The 16,712-nt window shown below is 61.9% G+C and overlaps 4 protein-coding genes across 8 annotated transcripts in view; all 4 read right to left on the reverse strand.

Moving 5' to 3' along the window:
• Positions 1-6,645, reverse strand: part of U2af2 (U2 small nuclear RNA auxiliary factor 2) — a 14,692-nt gene extending 8,047 nt beyond the window's left edge. Inside the window, exons 1-6 of the mRNA XM_004647693.2 lie at positions 5,963-6,645; positions 2,740-2,875; positions 2,009-2,053; positions 1,645-1,748; positions 1,284-1,435; positions 1-93 (exon numbers count right to left, since the gene is read on the reverse strand). Coding sequence (XP_004647750.1) covers positions 1-93; positions 1,284-1,435; positions 1,645-1,748; positions 2,009-2,053; positions 2,740-2,875; positions 5,963-6,011 — 579 coding nt within the window. The 5' untranslated portion in view covers positions 6,012-6,645. The remainder of the gene's footprint in view (positions 94-1,283; positions 1,436-1,644; positions 1,749-2,008; positions 2,054-2,739; positions 2,876-5,962) is intronic.
• On the reverse strand, positions 5,513-15,521 carry LOC101581664 (zinc finger protein 580). Its single transcript, XM_004647671.2, has 3 exons — positions 15,432-15,521; positions 14,165-14,705; positions 5,513-5,528 (listed from the first exon to the last, which is right to left on the reverse strand). Exon 2 carries the CDS (start codon positions 14,692-14,694, stop codon positions 14,176-14,178), a length of 519 nt encoding a protein of 172 aa, XP_004647728.1. The 5' UTR covers positions 14,695-14,705; positions 15,432-15,521; the 3' UTR covers positions 5,513-5,528; positions 14,165-14,175.
• On the reverse strand, positions 6,737-11,649 carry Ccdc106 (coiled-coil domain containing 106). 5 transcript variants are annotated; one of them, XM_004647669.2, is made up of 6 exons: positions 11,016-11,649; positions 10,381-10,488; positions 10,173-10,280; positions 9,911-10,087; positions 8,597-8,806; positions 6,737-8,068 (listed from the first exon to the last, which is right to left on the reverse strand). In XM_004647669.2, exons 1-6 carry the CDS (start codon positions 11,350-11,352, stop codon positions 7,752-7,754), a joined length of 1,257 nt encoding a protein of 418 aa, XP_004647726.2. In that variant the 5' UTR covers positions 11,353-11,649; the 3' UTR covers positions 6,737-7,751. The 5 variants fall into 5 exon arrangements, with proteins under 5 accessions (XP_004647726.2, XP_023563736.1, XP_023563737.1 ...); XM_023707968.1 differs by having other exon boundaries at positions 10,381-10,509; positions 11,016-11,648; XM_023707969.1 differs by having other exon boundaries at positions 10,381-10,509; positions 11,012-11,142.
• On the reverse strand, positions 11,811-13,771 carry Znf581 (zinc finger protein 581). Its single transcript, XM_023707972.1, has 2 exons — positions 13,555-13,771; positions 11,811-13,260 (listed from the first exon to the last, which is right to left on the reverse strand). The coding sequence occupies exon 2, from the start codon at positions 13,240-13,242 to the stop codon at positions 12,649-12,651; it is 594 nt and encodes a 197-aa protein (XP_023563740.1). The 5' UTR covers positions 13,243-13,260; positions 13,555-13,771; the 3' UTR covers positions 11,811-12,648.
• Positions 15,522-16,712: the final 1,191 nt, after the last annotated feature.

A 16,712-nucleotide genomic window follows, 5' to 3' on the forward strand; every position in this document is an offset into this window, starting at 1 on the left:
CTGGTTGATCTGCACAGCCAAAACCGGGTTGCCAGGAGCCTGGGTCAGCCCCCCCAGGCGCATCTGGGCGTTGAAGAAATCCATCATGGCCTCCTGCAGAGGAAGAGGAGACAGGGGGCGGGGAGGGAGGTGGAGAGAGGAGGGGAAGGGTGAGAGAGGGAGACACAGAGGGTTTGGGGGTGAGGGGAGTGGGACAGGCAGGGCAGGGTGGGACAGTGGAGCATGGGTGAGGGGCGGAGAGGTCAATAGTGGGAATCAAAGCGGGAGGGAAATGAGACAGGAGGAAGCAATCACAAAGGACAAGCACAGGATATGGAGCCACAGGGCGGCAGACAGGCACAAAGGGAGCCACAGGGGCCCACCAGAAAAATTGAGAAAAGATGGAAAAAATAAACAACAGGGAAAGTGGGAGGGGGGAAATAACACAGAACAGGAGACAAGGAACATACAAACACATAGTGCAGTCAAGACAAAAAAGTGATACAAAAGCAGACCAGAAAATATGACAAAGAGACAGAAAGGGAAGCAGACAGGGAAGAGGAGGAGGAAAGGGAGAAGGAGGCGAGTGTGGGGCGGGAGGGGCAGGGCAGGAGGGGAGGAGAAAAGAGTGATGTGGAGGGATCTGGCCCTGGAGTCCGGGGGCTGGTTTATCAAATGTAGCAAAGTGCAGGTTGAGAAAGTCAGAATGGACCTTACTTGCCTTCGACGATGGTAGCAAACTTTTTGTTGCTACGAGGGATCTCAGCCCCACAATATTTCACTTTAAAGAGAAATGGAAACAACTCTTTGATCTCGGGATTCTCAGGGGTGCCACGGGAAGGGGTAGGGAAAGGGCCGGGGAGGGCAGGAGCGGTGGGGAGGGGGAGGTCAGGGCAATCAAAAATTAAGAACAGCGACCATGGGAGGATGTGGGGGAGAGGATGGGGACAGACGGCAGAAGAGGAGAGTGTGTCAGGAAGCGCTGCGGGGCGTGCGTCTGTGTATGCGCGCGCATGTGTGTCGAGTCTCCCTCTCTCTCCGACATGTAGGTACCACATGGAGTTGGTAGTGTGTATGTGATCCCGGGTTGCTGAGGAGGCGGGGAGGTAGACGGAGAGGGAAGAGGGAGGGAGGGAGGGGCCACCCCCAGCCCGGCCCCTGGCTGGCTCAACTCCATCGTCCGTCGGGGAGGGGGCCGGGGGGTCTTGCAGGAGCAGAGTCTGACCCGTGCAGGTGGGGAGGGGACGGAAGGGAGGGGAATGAGGGAGGGACAGGGAGAGGGTGGGGCAGGGGAAGGGCAGTACCTCAGTGATGCCAAAAGGGATGTTGCCCACATAGAGGCGCCGGGCCTGTCTGGTCATCTGGCTCCCAACCACGGGCACCGGCGTTGGGGTCACAGCCAGGCCGTCAGGGGTCATGGTGGGAAGAAGGGCAGTGGCTGGAATCTGGCCGGCAGCTGGAGGACAGCAGAAAACATGATTCTTAATCCAAATTCCAAGACCCCCCACCTCTCCTCAGGAAGGCCACTCCCTCTGCAGAGCTCTGGCAGGCCCTTAGCAGGCCCCACTCCACTGGGCCCCAGCACCAAGCACCACCCAGGAATCCTCCACAGTGAGTCCCACCTACACTTCGACCCCCACCCAGAAGCAGCAGGGCAGGGCCCACCTTGCATGGCCTTGTACTGCATCGGGGTGATGTGCTCGAAGCCAGGTGGCGGCACGTCCCAGTATTTACGCACCTTCTTCTTCTTCTCATGGCGGGGGGAGCGGCTGGGAGAGGGAGGGACAGCGAGCAGGGCCCCTCAGTCTGACCCACTGCGGGTGCAGGCATCCTCCTAAGAACCCCTCCCAGGCTCCTCCACCCCCACCCAGGAAGCATCCCTCTCTCAGCAGGGATAGAACAGGCAGGGCCAGGCAAGGGACCCTTCGCCAGTGCTTAGGACAGGGGAGATGGGGCCAGGCAGGGTGCACAGGACGTGAGGGAGGGGAAGGGAGTGGAAGTGGACAGAAGGGCAGGAAGAGCAGCTCACATCAATCCACCGTGCTCCTCTTTAGCGCCTCTGGTCAAAGGTTTGCTGGGGGTGGGAGGGAAAGGTATGGGGAGGGGTGACTGGGGACCCTTGGCCTCCCCATACCACACCCCACAAGGGCCCTGAGCCCCACGGCTGGGGCAGGGCCAAGAACAAGAAGCCCCACTCAGCCTTGCTGTTCCACCCACCCAAACCCCTACCAGCCCCAGAACAGAGAAGAAAAGCAGCAGCAGCAGACAAACCCTCCACCAAGAAACTGAGACAGGTTACAAAACACCCTACGCTCCTCACCTACGAGAACAAATAACAGAGAAAGACAGCACAGATGCTGCTGGGGAACAAAACTGACATCCCAGAATGAGATACGTGACAGGCGCCTTTTGGGACACAGACCAGCTCTCCACGGACAAACCCAGAGAAAGCCACGTAAAGCACAAGGCCAAGAACCAGGCCCCAGTGTCAGGGCCAGAGGACAGCCCTATGGGGAAAGGGCAGAACCTGCTCCCATCTCCAGCTAGAGGACAACTGCCCCAGCAGACCACTACCACAACTCCCTCTTGAAGACTCAATGGGACCACCACAGAGTGTGAGGAGCTGCAGAGGGAAGGCAAGGACCTGGACACAGCACAGATTTCTGCCCACTCCCATTCAGTCACCAGAGGAGCTCCAGGGGTCCAGCAAGCAAACTCCCTACTCCCAGGCTGACCAGGATAGGTTGCCCAGTTTCCTACCTGCGTCGCCTCCTGTCCCTGGAGGCGCTGCGCTGGTCCCGATTGCGCCGGTCTCGGCTCCTGCTCCGGCGCTTGCGGTCCCGGCTCCGAGAGCGGCTGTGACTGCGCTTCCGATGCCGGTTCTCTTTGTCCCGCTCTGGGCACAAGTGGAAAAGGAGGCAGGATACATGAGCAGAGGCCAACAAGAGCCCAGCCCACCCTGGGCACCCAGGGAGACCAACCCCAGAGGAACAGGATGCAGTACAGCAGGAAAGTAAGCCCACAGCCTCCTGGCAGCACACAGGAGTCCTTGGCGATTCAAGGGGACAAGAAGACTGGGCCCGGAAATGCCCTGATGGTACAATATACCTGAGGATGCTCAACAGCTGAGGAGCCAAAGACGGAGGAGGCTACCTCCTGGTCCCCCTTGAGGGCTGAGGGTCTGACCCCAGGGTTGTCCCTGAGAGGGGCAGGGCTAGACGCTGAGGAATCAAGAGACCCAAAGATGTTCCCCTGGAGGGATTCAGCGACCCCTCAGGAAAGACCTCTGCAACCAACCAGCACCCTCCACCCAACATCAGGCCTGGGGGCGGGCCAGGCAGGCTCTGGTAACCCAGGATGTGGGAAACAATGTCATCCCTTCCTGGCCAGGTCAATGATGCAGAGGTACTCCAGGGTTTGGAACGTTTCCCTCTAGGGAACAGACTGCCTCAGTCTCCCCTCCACTGGAATCCCACACCACACAACCCTCAGGCCCACTCCCTCACGCCATAGGCAAGTCTGGGAGAGCAGGAACCTGTGTGCCACCAGGGCCCACTAGGTGTGGCGGCCTCAGCTCAAGAGGCAGGTGTCCAATAGCACAGCCTTGGCAGCCTACCCAGACACCTCCAGCCCCACAGATCCTGGTTCTCTTCAGGACCCTCTACACGACCCTCTGCACAGTGGCAGCCAAGTGGCAGCACTACGACACACACTTCCTTGGCTCAAAGCCCACCTGAATTCTCACTATCCATCAGGCACAGGCTCTGCAGTTCAAAATCTCCATCCCTGGAGATTGGAGGAAAAGCCACAAAAGAATGACAAAGGAGACTTCAGCTTCACCACAATGATTTGTCCTACATACACCACGACAGAATTAACTTTTTGTAAACCCACCTCAACTTGAGCCACTAAAACTCAAGAAAATCGAACACTAAAATTCTTCATACAACCCAAACTTACACTAGTTTTATTTGCACTTAAACTTCATCCCCGCTTTGGACAAACACCACTGGAGATTCGTATACAGTGGCAGCACCAGACTGAATTGAGACTGTAATACGGTTGCCAGTCAAACTCCTGGAGGAGACAGGCAGAACACCCCATCCTCTGCCAATAGGATTTTTAATCCTCAGAGATCAAACAAAGACCCGGGTCAAGAGAGAAATCGAGGGGAATCAGAAACCAGCCACAGTGTGGGCTTCTGGGGAGTGCACCTTGCAAGGAAGTGGGGGCGGGGGTCTGTGTTGCCACTGTAAGCAGACTAGGAATTCCCTGAGCCTTTGGGCTCTGGCAGGCTCACTGCCACAGAAAGCAGCAGCGCCCCTCACCAGGTGCCTGGACCAAAGCTGAAGAGCATGAAGCTGAATGAAACAGGTGCCAAAAGGCTGGCTAGGAGGCACTCAGTCTTCCCTTATAGCACTGCAAAAAACACAAAGGGAGCTTCCTGTGCTCAGACTACTGCGGTGGGAGCAGCTGCACCGAGCCAGATGAGCTAGATGTGCCAAGCAGCAGCCTAGGAGAACCAGAACAACATACTTTCAACAGCTTCGGGATCACTTACAGCAGCTCCACATGGCAGGTAAGCTGCACAAAACCGTGCAACTTAACCTCTAACACTTTTTGTTCTTAAACTAGGGTCAGGTCTGTCCCACCCAGATATCCTGAGGAGCTGGCTAAACTACACTTGGAAAGCAACTTTCCCTGCCCATTCTCATGCCATGCCTAAGGGAGTGTTTCAAAGACCTAATTTTCTACTACCTTCCTAAATATGCGCGATTACAGTAACAAGTTTCACTCATTAGGACCTTAACGGAAGCAAAGCCACACGCTTTCTTCCTTACCTAATCTCAGCTGTCTCACTAAGAGATGGAGTAAAATCTTTAAACGTAGCAAACCTCAGTTTTCTTCTCAAAAGTGTTCCCGTTCTCCGAGATTACTAAAAGATCCACTTAACAAAATCACAGTTTAGCAAATCACTTGACACACGTGAACTGCAACTTCTCAAAAGCCTCGCGGCAATACAGTGGAGGTCGAAACCCCAAGAAAATACCTAAGTAGCACTACTACCTGACACCTCAGCTGTTCACCTAAACACAAGTATACTCAAACCCAAGTCCCAGCGCCCCCACACCACAGCCAATTAATACGGGCTTACGAGGCCTCATGCGCCAAGAAATTCAAAGCTCTTTTCCTAAGCTTTTATTCATTTGCAAAACGAAATGCTAATAAACCAGAGAAACCTAAATTGTCTTGTGACGAGGATACCCTCACTTTCTCTGGGCCTGGCACCCGCCCGCCACCCGGCTCTAGCGTGTAGGGCGCATGTGGGGCTTGAATCCAGGTGCCCTGAGTCTGGGACCGAGCAGGAGCTGAGCCTGACTCGCGCTGGAATATCGGCTACAGACACCGCATAGCCATTCTGGCGCACATACACGGGCGCGTGAGGGGACAGACACAGTGGTCTCCTCTCTCCTTCCAAGAGGGACGGGCGGCCCTAAGCAGGGAGTCCCTGAGGCCCGAGGAGCACACGGAGCGCGCGGGGCGCCTCGTCCACGTGAAGGTGGCAGCGGCCGTCCCCACCGCCATCTTGGAAACAAAGGGGGCGTGGAGACAGGGCCGTACGCCCGACCGGAAGCGGAAGAGCCCAAGCAGCGGGCGAAAAAATGCCGAGCCGCGAACCTGTACTCTTTCCCCCAAGATGGAAAGGACGGCATCCAGGTACCCGCGTCGAGTCCTCCGCACCGCCTACGCCGCGTCCACGTGGGCGCGGGCCGCCGCCGCGCGCATGCGCCCGGGCCGCGCCCGCCTCCCCAGCCCTAGCCGCGCGGGGCGGAAGGCGGCTGTCACGTGAACGAGGCGCGCGCCGCGGGGTGGGGGGGGCCCGGAGCGGCCCTGAGGAGAGGGACGCCAGGGGAAGATGGCGGGGGCCAGAGAGCGAAGCAAGAGGCCACCCGCCGCCACCCTGCCACCCCGCCGCCCTTACCTTGTTTGTTCTCGTTGAGCTGCCGCTCGAACTCATCGAAGTCCGACATGCTGGAGGGGCCGTGTAGGGCCTGAGCAGCTCTCGCCTCGCCTTGCCGCCCGCCCGCTCTGGCCGCTTCGGCTACTTCCGCCGCTGGCTTCGGCTACTTCCGGCCGCCGCCGGCGCAGCGTCGCCTACCTAATCAAGGCCCCAAGCGGCCCGCCCCGCGCCCGGCTCCGCCCCCTCGGCCAGCCCGTCCCCCAGCTAGCAGCCCCTCGCCCCCAAGCCTGGCTCCGAAGCGTGTCGGCTATTTCCGGACGGTCGACCGGCGTGGGCAGGCGACGGCTTCGGCTCCTTCCGAAAACACCCGAAGAGAGGGTTTCTCCGGCTTCCTAGGTTTCGGTAACTTTTCGGAGATTAGCGACTCAACGTTCGGAGGTTTCCGTGAGCCCTCGCGTTCCTCTGCGTCCAGCTCCTTCTAAGGGTTACAATTCAAAATTCAAACTATCCTAGTCTTTAGCGTTGTCCAAAGATTCGCTCGTCTCCTCTCCGCCGTCTCTGTCCAACCAGTTGGTCACTTCAACTATTCTATCCGTCCAGCACTTCAGCACTTTCCGAAGGTTTCCGGCGCCGGACCTCGGGTCCCTCTAGAGACTAAGCTCGATCCCAAGCTTCGGGTCTTTCCGGAGGTTTCACTCGTTCACTCCACCCCTTCCGGGAAACTTCGGCTCCTTCCGCCACTGCTTCGGGAAACCCTCGCTCAGGTGGTACAATTTCGGCTTTTTCCGTGTGTAGTTCGGCTCCTTCCGGCTTTGAGAACCAAATAGGCGGGGAGACCGAGGTGAGGTGGGTCAGGGGAAGGAATACAGAATAGGGGACGGAGTCCTGGATTTCCGCATCTGTCTCAATGGGTGAAGAGAGCAGAAATGAAAAAAAAAAAAAGGCCGAAGTCGGGGAGACCTGTGACGGTACGCAAGAAAAATGCAGCCGGCCGGTGAAGGTGCGCGCGGCTGCTGCGGAGGTTGCAAGGACGGCTCTTTGCGCCTGCGCGCGTTGGAAAGGAGGCAACGAGAGGGCCTTCTGCGCCTGCGTAAAGGCCTGTTTTCCCGCTGCTGGGAGAGGGGAAAGGGCTCTAAAGTGCGCAGTAGTCATGCGCGAGATTTTCCACGCCCTGAGCTGAGTTGCTAAATTGTGGACTGTTAAGGCGGCAACCTCTCCTGGTTGCCCCTGCGACCGTGCGAGCGTAGTCGCGCCCGTCCCGTGGCGCGGGCGCTGCAGCGTAGTAATGCTACTTCCGCGATAAGGTCGACCTTGTGTTCCGCCTGCCACCCCCGCCGGCTGGCTGCCTGGCGTGTCCACGAGCCGCCTGCTCCCCAGGTGTCTGTCTCCACTACAGGTCCTCGATGGTGCCTTCTGATGTGGCACCTCTAGCCCAGGTAGCCCTGCGGGTAGTGACAGCACCTCCGGGGCGGAACGGCTGCTACTCCCCCTCCGCCTCTACCTCCTGGGGCTAATTACACCCTGTGCTCCCAACCTCCCAGCTCGCCAGTCCGCCCCCCCACCCCCCGTCTCCGTAGCGACGGCCGCCCCTTCCGCTGACGATCCGGGACCCAGTGTATTCCAAATTTTCATGTTTCTTTAATTTAAATGCTCTGAATAATTATCTGCCTCACATGGAATGAGGCCAGCCCCTGCGAAGTCGGGTAAAACAGGTGACAGCCCCAACAGGCGAGGGACAGGCCTGGTGCAGGGAGGTGCGCCTGCACCAGGGCCAGGGAGCAGAGGGTCCGCAGGGGGCAGCAGAGCGGCATCACCGCTTGAAGCGGTAGGTGATGGGCAACAGCAGCTTGCTTTTCTTGAGCGCCTGCACTTTCTTGAGCGTCTCGTCGTCCAGCGCCAGGAAGCAGCGACGCGAGTACTCGAGCAGGCGCTCCTTGGAGGGGTCGAACTCGCCCACCTCCGCCAGCTTCTCTGGTGCCACAATGAGCAGCTCTGCGATAGGCGTGGTCAGCGCCACCGTGTTTCGGTCCACGCGGTGGTACTCGAAAGCCCGTGACATGCTCTTCAGCTTCTGAAAGGTGCCCAGAATCTTCTTGTATCGACAAAGGACCCCATCAGCGTCCTTCACTGCAGGGCCAAGGGAACAAGCAGTCACAGCACGCGCGGGCACCAAGAGACAGGAGAAGCAGAATAGAAACAGGAAGGCAGATAGGCGAGGAGAGGGACACATGCAGGAAAGGACAGTCAGTGAAGCAGGCAGGGGTGTCAGAAAAGCAATGGAGAAGAGACCAAAATGGAAAACAGGCAAAAGGAGCAGAGAGAAGATTCAGAAGTTGGACCAGTTATTAAGGAGGCAGGGACATAGGAAATGAAAGGCTGCATTAGGGAACCGGGTGCTCCAGACTGCGCCCCAACCAGGACCCTGCCCCAGCGCTGCGTGGATGCTGCCTCCTGAGGTGGGCCCAGGAGCCGCCTCTTTCTGATGAGGAAACGGCTCACAGAGGTGAGGAGGTCACCCTGCTGGTGAGGGCAGACCACACGCTGAGGCTCGATGATGGCCCACATCTGCTCTTTTTAAGTTGCGAGGGCGGGGCTTCTGCAGAAACTGCACCGCAGCCCCCTGATGCTGACATCAGACCCATGCACTCTGCTCACCCCGCTGCCTCTCCCGGGCCTTGGGCTTCCCGAAGCGCTTCCGACTGGCACTTCCCTTCTGCTTCTGCCGCTTCCTGTCACTGGCACTACCTTCAGATGCTCCACTGAGTGAGGAGGCAGCCGACTCGGGGTCTGAGGCTTCGCCCCCAGCCCCAGCCCGGCTGTCCCCCTCCACCCGCCTGGGCCCAGACTTCATTCGGCAGTGGTCCTCTGGGGAAAGACACAGGTGAACTGTGACACCAAACGTCACATCCCTGATCCCAAGGGAAAGCAGATCCTGGGTGGCTGAACCCCCAAGGGGATATTGGACAGGAAGGGCCATCCACACCCTAGCCCTTCCAAAGAAAGGAGAGCCAGCTGGGGTTGGGAGCTTCTTGGCAGACTTGACACCTTGTTCAGAGACCTTCGGAGAATGACTGTGGTATTCTGTACAGGAAACTTTGCCCCAACCCAGAGGGACTTCCAGAAAACATGGCCCGAAGACCCAGAGATGGGCCCTTAAAAGAAACCAAGGCTCAGCCTGGGAGGTTAGAGAAAGTGACTGCCTTCTCCAGGAGACCTGGGGGCACCAGGGTCCCCACCAAGAAAGCCCAGAGGCCCCTGTGCATGGCCATCCAGGAGGAGGAGTGCAGTCACCGAGGACGAGGCCCTCACCATGGGGAGACAGGAGGTCCAGGTCCACCTAAAAACAGGTTCCTGTCAAGATGGAGGGAATGACTGTCAGGAGCTCCTTGGGATCCCAGCATGGAGTGTGTGGGATGCAGTGAGAAGGGGCTGAGTTCCTCAGGATTTGGCAGAGGGAAGCCCTCTCCAGGAAGCAAGTACTGGTCCAGAGAGGTGAACAAGCAGGCAGGGGAGCCCTGAATTCCAGCAATGGGGGGGGGGGGCACTCGAGATCCACACCCAGAGAAAAAGCTGAATCCACTGGAAGGAGGTTTAAGGACTCTGAGGTGAAAGAAGCAAGAATGAACCCGGGGCGGTTGCAGTGGGAGGGCGGACAGATGCCCTAAGCAATCAGGCGTGAGCAGACTGGATGCCTGGAACTGGCAGAGCCCAATGCGATGTAGAGAAGGGTGCTGAGGTGCCAAAGGCAGGATGGTTGCCCCATGCAAGGAGAACAAGGTGGGCTCGGGCTGAGCCGGGCGGGGGTAGGGGTGCCTACAGAAGATGCAGAAATGAGGAACAATTGTAGACATCAAACTGAAAGTCTAGGGAGAAGGCCAAGATGCCAGGTCCCACAAAGCCACCCAACAGGGTTTCACTTCTGGCACCAAGGTGCCCAGGGACTGAGAGGACGGTGGCAGTGCCCCGCACCTGCATCCATCCGGGCCGAGGAAATAAACTTATCCAGCTGACACCGCAGGAAGTCCCTCTCTTCCTCCAGGTCCTCGATGCGCTTCTGTAGCCAGGAGTTCCGCTCCAGGGCCATATGCAGCTGGGCCTTCACCCGGTTCATCAGGGCCAGTGTGGGGGACGCGGCCTCAGGGGTTTCTATAGAGTATGGAAGGGGACTAGGTCACACCACATCGTGAGGGCATCGCGCTGGCCCTGGTCCCTCCTTAGCCCTCTGGCTCACCCTCGAAGCCTCCTCGTGAAGGGCTTAGACTGTAAAAGATCTGTGAGTCTAGGTGGGGTGCCTCCTCGAAGGGGATGGAGATCTCGAAGGCCTCATCGTCCTTCTTCACTAGAGAGGAGAGACCCGTGGGTCACGAGGAGGGGAGAGGGCCCTTACCCGCCCCCAACCACGCGGCCCGGGGCAGGGAAAGGGGGAGCTGGCTGCTCACTTGTGCGCCGACGGCTGCCTCTGTCGCTCATGGCCGGCTTCCTGCAGAAGACCTGGGCGGCCTCGGGGGGGTACCGGGCAGAAACGGGGGCCACGGTCGGAGTCAGTCCTGGGGCAGGGGGAACCCCCACTGCTCGGGAGGGAGAAGGAGCTCGAGGCCGGTCAGGACTCGGCTTTCAAACTGGGGGTCTATGGAATAAGGAAGCTGGGTGCGCTGACACCTCAGTGCTAGGGAGAAGTTCGCGGGGGACTCGGACTCCCCTTGGGGTCGACACCGCGGGGACCTCCAGCGTGAGTAGAATGGACCTCATCGCGGCCGTGCGCACAGCGGGAACGTGCCCCAACTTCCCAGCGGAGGACCCGGGTCCGGCCCATGCGCACTGCGCCCTCTCCCGGGCGCCCCTCCCCCGCGCGCGTGGGCGAGACGGGCCCTCCCCGCAGCGGGCCGCTTGGGCTGGGGCGCATGCGTGGTGCAGAGACGCTCGCGCGTGGAGATGCGCCCCCTCCGCCCCCGCCCTTTGTCCCGTGGGATGGGACTGTCCTGCAAAGGGGTGCCATCAGGGGTGCGCACACGGCCACCATCCCCCACCCTCGGTTCCCGGGTCCGAAGGACTAGGGTTCCCCGCGCTCACCCACCCGCGCGCGGAATCCAGCCCGGGGATCCACGGCGGAGGCGTCCATCATGCCTGGCGCTGGGGAGCGTCTGCAAACTGTCACGGGGAACGGAGAGGAGTGCGCGCCCACCCGAGAGCGGGCGGTAGGGTGGTGCGGGGGCGAGCCGCAGAGCACGGGAGAGGACCCGAGGTTGTGCTGTGCTGCCCGCGCCGCGCGTCCTCCAGAATCCCCACGCCCGGGTGAAGCTGGCCGTGGACGCCAGGACTGGAGCTCGCACTTGCGCGAAGGCCCCTTGCAGCACACCCAGCCGCCGCCGCCCTCCCTGGAGCGCAGGCAGGGAGCGTCGCGAAATTCCCATCCTGCAGAGCTGGGGCCGCGCCGGGGATACCCCGGATAGTGGTTAGGCTGTTGGGGAAGTTGAAGCCAAAAAGACTGACCTTTTAGAGACCCCTTCCCCAAAGATCTGAGTACCCTCGGCCAGACCTACAAGGATAGGGTCCAGGAGCTATCACCACCCCCTCCAGTGATTATAACTCTAGACTTGACGGTGGAACCGGGCTGGAGTCCCGCAGCTGCTCTGCTACTCCCCGGCCGGCGGAGCTGAGCCGTAACTGGAGAAAGCACAACGCCATGCCGCGCGAGCTCCTTGTGCGGGTGCAGTAAAGGAACGGCGCGGCGCCTGGGGTCAGCACCCTGCCCGCCCCGACACGCGCCTTCTCTCTGTTCTGCGGAGTGGGAGCAGAAGACCAGCTCCTCGCCCAAAAAGAGGTCGGAGGTGGGGAAAAGCCCTGTCATAAAAGGAACAATGAAAAGGCATCAAAAAGGCGATGTTTATTAGGCTTGAGGCTCAGTTCCACCTGCCTCCTTTGCGTTCACCTGCCGCTAGTCTTGGAGAGCACAGGGGGAGTCTGAGCCCCCCATCCTCGCCAAGGAAGCTGTGGCCTGCTCCCCTCCCACTTTGCTTTGCAGAGAAGTTTCAGCCTGGGTCAGAAAGTCCAGAGGGAGCCACCTGCCCTAGATCAGTGTTTTTCAAACTATAGGCTCATGGGCAGAGAGTTTAATGTTAGGATGGGCTCTACATTTTAAAAACTTATGGTCGAAATATCGGAGTGACTTGCAGGTACTGTTAAGTTTGCCGTGCTCTATCTGTATACCAGCTGTCATAAAAACACGTATGTCACAGTAGCCTGTTTTTAAAAAAGTTTTAAGACACTTCTGGGGTGACGCAGTCTTCAGGATGGGCCTTTTGCCACTTCCCAGCAGGCCAGCTGAGCTCTTTGTGTTTGCACTGACGTCCATCACACTGTCTCCAGCGTGCTCCACGCCACTAAGGCAGTGTACCTGTGGTACCACGGATGCAGGCCCTGCGTCGGGCCGCGTGCGTGACAAGGGTTCCTGAGGGTGCCCAGCCACTGGGTGAGGCAGGAGTTTGCCCACACCATCTGCACTTGGGTCAGCACTGCACCAGGAATGTCCCAAGTCTTCTAGGCTAGAGGACTCCGTTCTGTGTGAGAACTCGGCCAAAGCTCACAGCTCCTCCTCCTGGCTAAGCTCAACTCAGTAGGAGGGGTGTGTGTGGGTGTGTGTGGGTGTGTGTCAGGGCCTGAAAGCTGCCTACAATTCAGCGGGGTCTGGGGCCTTCAGGGGATCCCACTCAAGGGTGCTTCCACCGCGTGTGCTTCTGCAGCGTGTTCTGCTCCATAAAGCGGCGCGGGCAGTGCGGACACTGGAAGGGGCGCTCCCCCGAGTGGGCGCGGCTGTGCTGAGCCAGCTCTCCCGCGTCCCGGAAGCGGCGCGGGCACAGCGGGCAGGCGTGGGGCCGCCCGCTGCCCAGCCTGTGGATGGAGTGGTGCCGCGCCAGGTGGCTGGCCCGCTTGAACGCCTTCCCGCACGTGTCGCACTCGAAGGGCTTGACCTCCGAGTGAGTGATGCTGTGTCTCTGAAGGTAGGACATGTACTCGAACACCCTGGAGCACACGGGGCAACTGTAGCACTTTTTCTGGGCCGAAGGCCCCTCGAGCCCGGGCTCCCTCTGCGACTCCTCGTCCACCAGCACAGTGTAGGGGACACCCTGAGTGTCAATGAGAAGGTAGTGGCTGGGCCTCGGAGAGGTTGAAGTCTGGGGAGGTGAAGCAGAGGAGGAAGGTCCAGGTTCCGGGCACCTGCCCGTCCGAGGCAGCGGGGCCTCCATGGCCTCGACTGAGGGAAGGGCCAGAGGCTGGGGGCAGGCGGGCGGCAGCGCCGGCATCCGGAGGGTGGCTGGGGCCTGGGGGTGCAGAGGAGCAGGGGTCGCTCTGGAGACGGCTGCACAGCCCGGGACTCCGTCCTCTGGTCTCGATGTCCTGCCCGGCCCTCGGCACGCCCCCACGCCAGCCCTGCTACCTCCAGTTCTCTCGGGTGTGCTGGGGCCCCGCACCCACGGTCCTCAGCGGACCTTCCCCCTCCCCTCCGGCCATCCTCGGCCGTCCCCGGCCCGCCCCGCCCCGCGCCCAGCCGCACGGCTGCTGCGTGCGACCCCACCCCTGCCGCCCTCTCGGTGCCCGCGCGCCCCGCCCTGTACCCGGTGCAGCGGCTCTAGGCTCCGGGCGTCTCCGGATGGCCCCGGGCTGCTCTGGCAGTTGCGAGCAGCGGAAGCCCGGGCCCACCCGGTGTCCCCGGGGGCCGGCGACGCCGGGCGAGGGGCGCGAAGACCCGGGAAACGAAGAGCGGCCGGGCCGGACGGCGGGGGCGGAGCGCGCGGGGCGCCGACGAGCGACTCCGGCTGGAAACACGCACACCGCGAGCGGAAGGTTCCCAGGTGCTCGCGGTCCGGCCTCTGCTGGGCTTAGCGCGGCACGCAACACACGAGAGCCAGCCTGAGACGGAGTGCGGAATGTTTATTGAGCGAGGAATGGGGGGTCGTGGGCGGAAGGGGGTGTAGACGCAAACCAGACTGTGCGGGCGCCCTTTTGGCGTGCCTTCCTCGAAGAAGACAACAGCTCGCCACTCCGGGGAGCAGCAAGCCAGACCTCGGAGAGGAGAGGCGTCGGCCCCGGCCAGGCTCGCGCAGCACAGCGGGCCGAGCGCAGCTCCCGCCGCTCCCGGGCGCAGGGAGGGCGACCGCTTTGGTCTACATCACACAGCTAGCCGGGAGCGGCGGGAGGCAGGACTGCTCCCGCGGGCGGAGGGGAGCCGGGGCGGCTCAGTGCAGGCGCACGTGCTGCGCCAGCTCGGCCGCGTCCTGGAAGCGGCGCGGGCACAGCGGGCACGTGTGCGGCGGGCCGGCGCGGGCGCGGTGCGTGGCGCGGTGCCGCGACAGGTGGCTGGAGCGCTTGAAGGCCTTGCCGCAGGCGCCGCACGTAAAGGGCTTGAGGTCCGAGTGCGACACGCGGTGGCTCTGCAGCCGCAGCGGGCTGGCGAAGACCCGGGCGCACTCCGGGCAGCTGTAGCCCTTGCGCGGGCCGGGCTCCCCCGGGGGCGCTTCGCGCTGCTGGGGGCCGCGGGGCTCCTCCTCCAGCGGCACCGTGTAAGTGTAGGGGACCCCGTTGGCGTCGATGAGCAGGTGGCGGCCCAGCCGCGGGGGCCGGGGCCCGGCCGCCGAGGAGGGCGTGGAGGCGGCGCCCTCCGCCTTGGGGAAAGGGGGAGCCTTGGGGGACGGTGGGTCCATGGCCTCGGGGGAGGAGGCCCGGGGGTGGGGCGGCCGCGGCGGCAGCAGCAGCATCTGGAGTGGAGCTGGGAGCGGCGGGGGAGAGAGGTTAGGGGCGCCTTTTCCTCCCCAGGAGGCGACCGGTTCCCTGCCAGGAGACACTGAGCTCAGGCCCGACCTCCCCGCCGCCATCCAGCAGCTCGGGATGCGAGGTCCCCTCCCACGCCCCTGCTCGTGGTTTCCCCAGCCTCGGGGCTGCCCGACCCCGGCCGCCCTGCCCGCTCGTGCGGCCGTGCCCTGCCGGGGCTGCGTCCCGCCCTCCGCCGCCGGCACCCTTCCAGGTGTCCCAGGCCTCCCCGGCTAGGTCCCGCCGCCCCTGTCCCCTCCGCTCTCCGGAGCCCCACTAACCCAGTTCCCCGCTTTCGCCCAGGACTCCACGCTGTGCCACCCATCCTCGCCCCACATCATCCCCATCATGCACCAGCCACCCCGAGGGCACCTCGCTGCCCGCTTTCTACTCCCCATCTTGCCACCGCTTCATTCCCCGGGTCCGCCTGTGCGCGGCCCGTGCAGCGACACTGACACCTCGCTGCCCTCCGGTGCCGCCTCTCCCGGGGCCGCGGCGGGACCCCAGCCGCCTCCCCTTGGCCCTGTGCCCTTCCTCGGACACCCTGGCGTCCCTCCTCTCCTCGGTCCCCATCCCTCCGGGCCCCACGGCGCAGCCTCTGCCCTCCGCCCTGCGCCCGCCACCCCCGCCCGCCGGCCGCTCACGGTCCCCGGCCCAGGCTCCTCCCTCCTCCCGGCCCCCGTACCCGGTGCAGCGGCCTCTCGGGTCCGGGGAGCTTGCGGGCAGCACCGGGCCGGCGGCGCCGGGGTAGCGGACCGGCGGGTACGGGGAGGGGGGCGGAGGGGGCGGTGGCGTCCCTGGGAAAAGGCGCCGGCAGGAAACGCGCGCACCCGGCACCGAGGTTCCGCCGCCGCAGCCGGCCCCTCCCACACGGCAGCCCCGGGGAGTGCGCAGGGTTGGCGAGGGGACCGGGATGGACAGTGTTATGGTTGGTGTCTAGTTCTCCCTCTAAAGCCTCGTGTACATTACGGGGCAGAGGCGGCTGGAAGAGCAATGAGGGGCCTGAGGGCGGGGCCCGAGGCGCGAACCGTTACACTGGCAGCCTGTGCTTTCTCAGAGATGCGGGAGGGTCGTCCTGGACGCCGCAGCCCCCAGCCGCTCCTCCAGCGTCTTGCAACCTGCAGTAACTGTGAGCTAAATAGACCTTTCCTCCCCTCATTTTGAGGGAAGAGTAACTAATACAGACTGTGAGCTCCCCAAGATTCCCCGAGCACCGCCTCGCCCAGGCTGTCCTCCAGCGAGCCACCCCGGCTCCCCAGGCGAAGCCACCCAGCAGGGCGGAGAGCAGGACAAGGGTGCTTGTCGCTGGGCCCACAGGAACACCCCGAGTGGGGAAACAGAGTCCCGGGAAGGCGGGACGTCAGCTGGGAAAGTGCGTGCGTCCCGCTGGTCACGTGGGGAAAGAGACGCCGGGCGGCCAGGTGTGTGCAGATAGCCGGCTGCACCTGAGCCTTGTCCTGGGAGGCGCGCAAGGAGCCGGGCGACAGCTGCAGCAGCCGGGAGTGGCAGCCGAGGGTTCTCTGCCTGCCCAGCCTGGACTGAAAGTGAGGCTGCAGGTTTGGAGGCCAAGAGTGAACATGCGATTTACCGCCCTTATCTGAGTGGCCCCAGGAGCTGATGGTCCCTCCCGTGGGGCAGCTGAATTCAGCACCGCCAAACAGTTGCACCCTGGATGATGGCAGACATAAACGTCATATGTGGTTGGGCTCACAAAGTATCTTTTCTAACGTGCTCCTGCACAATGTATTAAAACTCAGACATGCCAAGCGTGGTGGTGCACTCCTGTGACGCCAGCACTGGGGAGGTTGAAGCAGGAAGATCATTGCAAGTTCGAAACCATCCTGGGCTACAGAGTGAGCTCAGGGCCAGGTTGAACTGCATAGTGAGACCCTGTCTTAAAAACGCAGATAACCAACAACAAGGGCGCTGGCTAGATAGCTCAGCAGACTAAAGTGCCTGCAGAGAC

Source organism: Octodon degus, unplaced genomic scaffold (genome assembly GCF_000260255.1).
Source record: "Octodon degus isolate 3935 unplaced genomic scaffold, OctDeg1.0 scaffold00320, whole genome shotgun sequence".
Lineage (NCBI taxonomy): Eukaryota > Metazoa > Chordata > Mammalia > Rodentia > Octodontidae > Octodon > Octodon degus.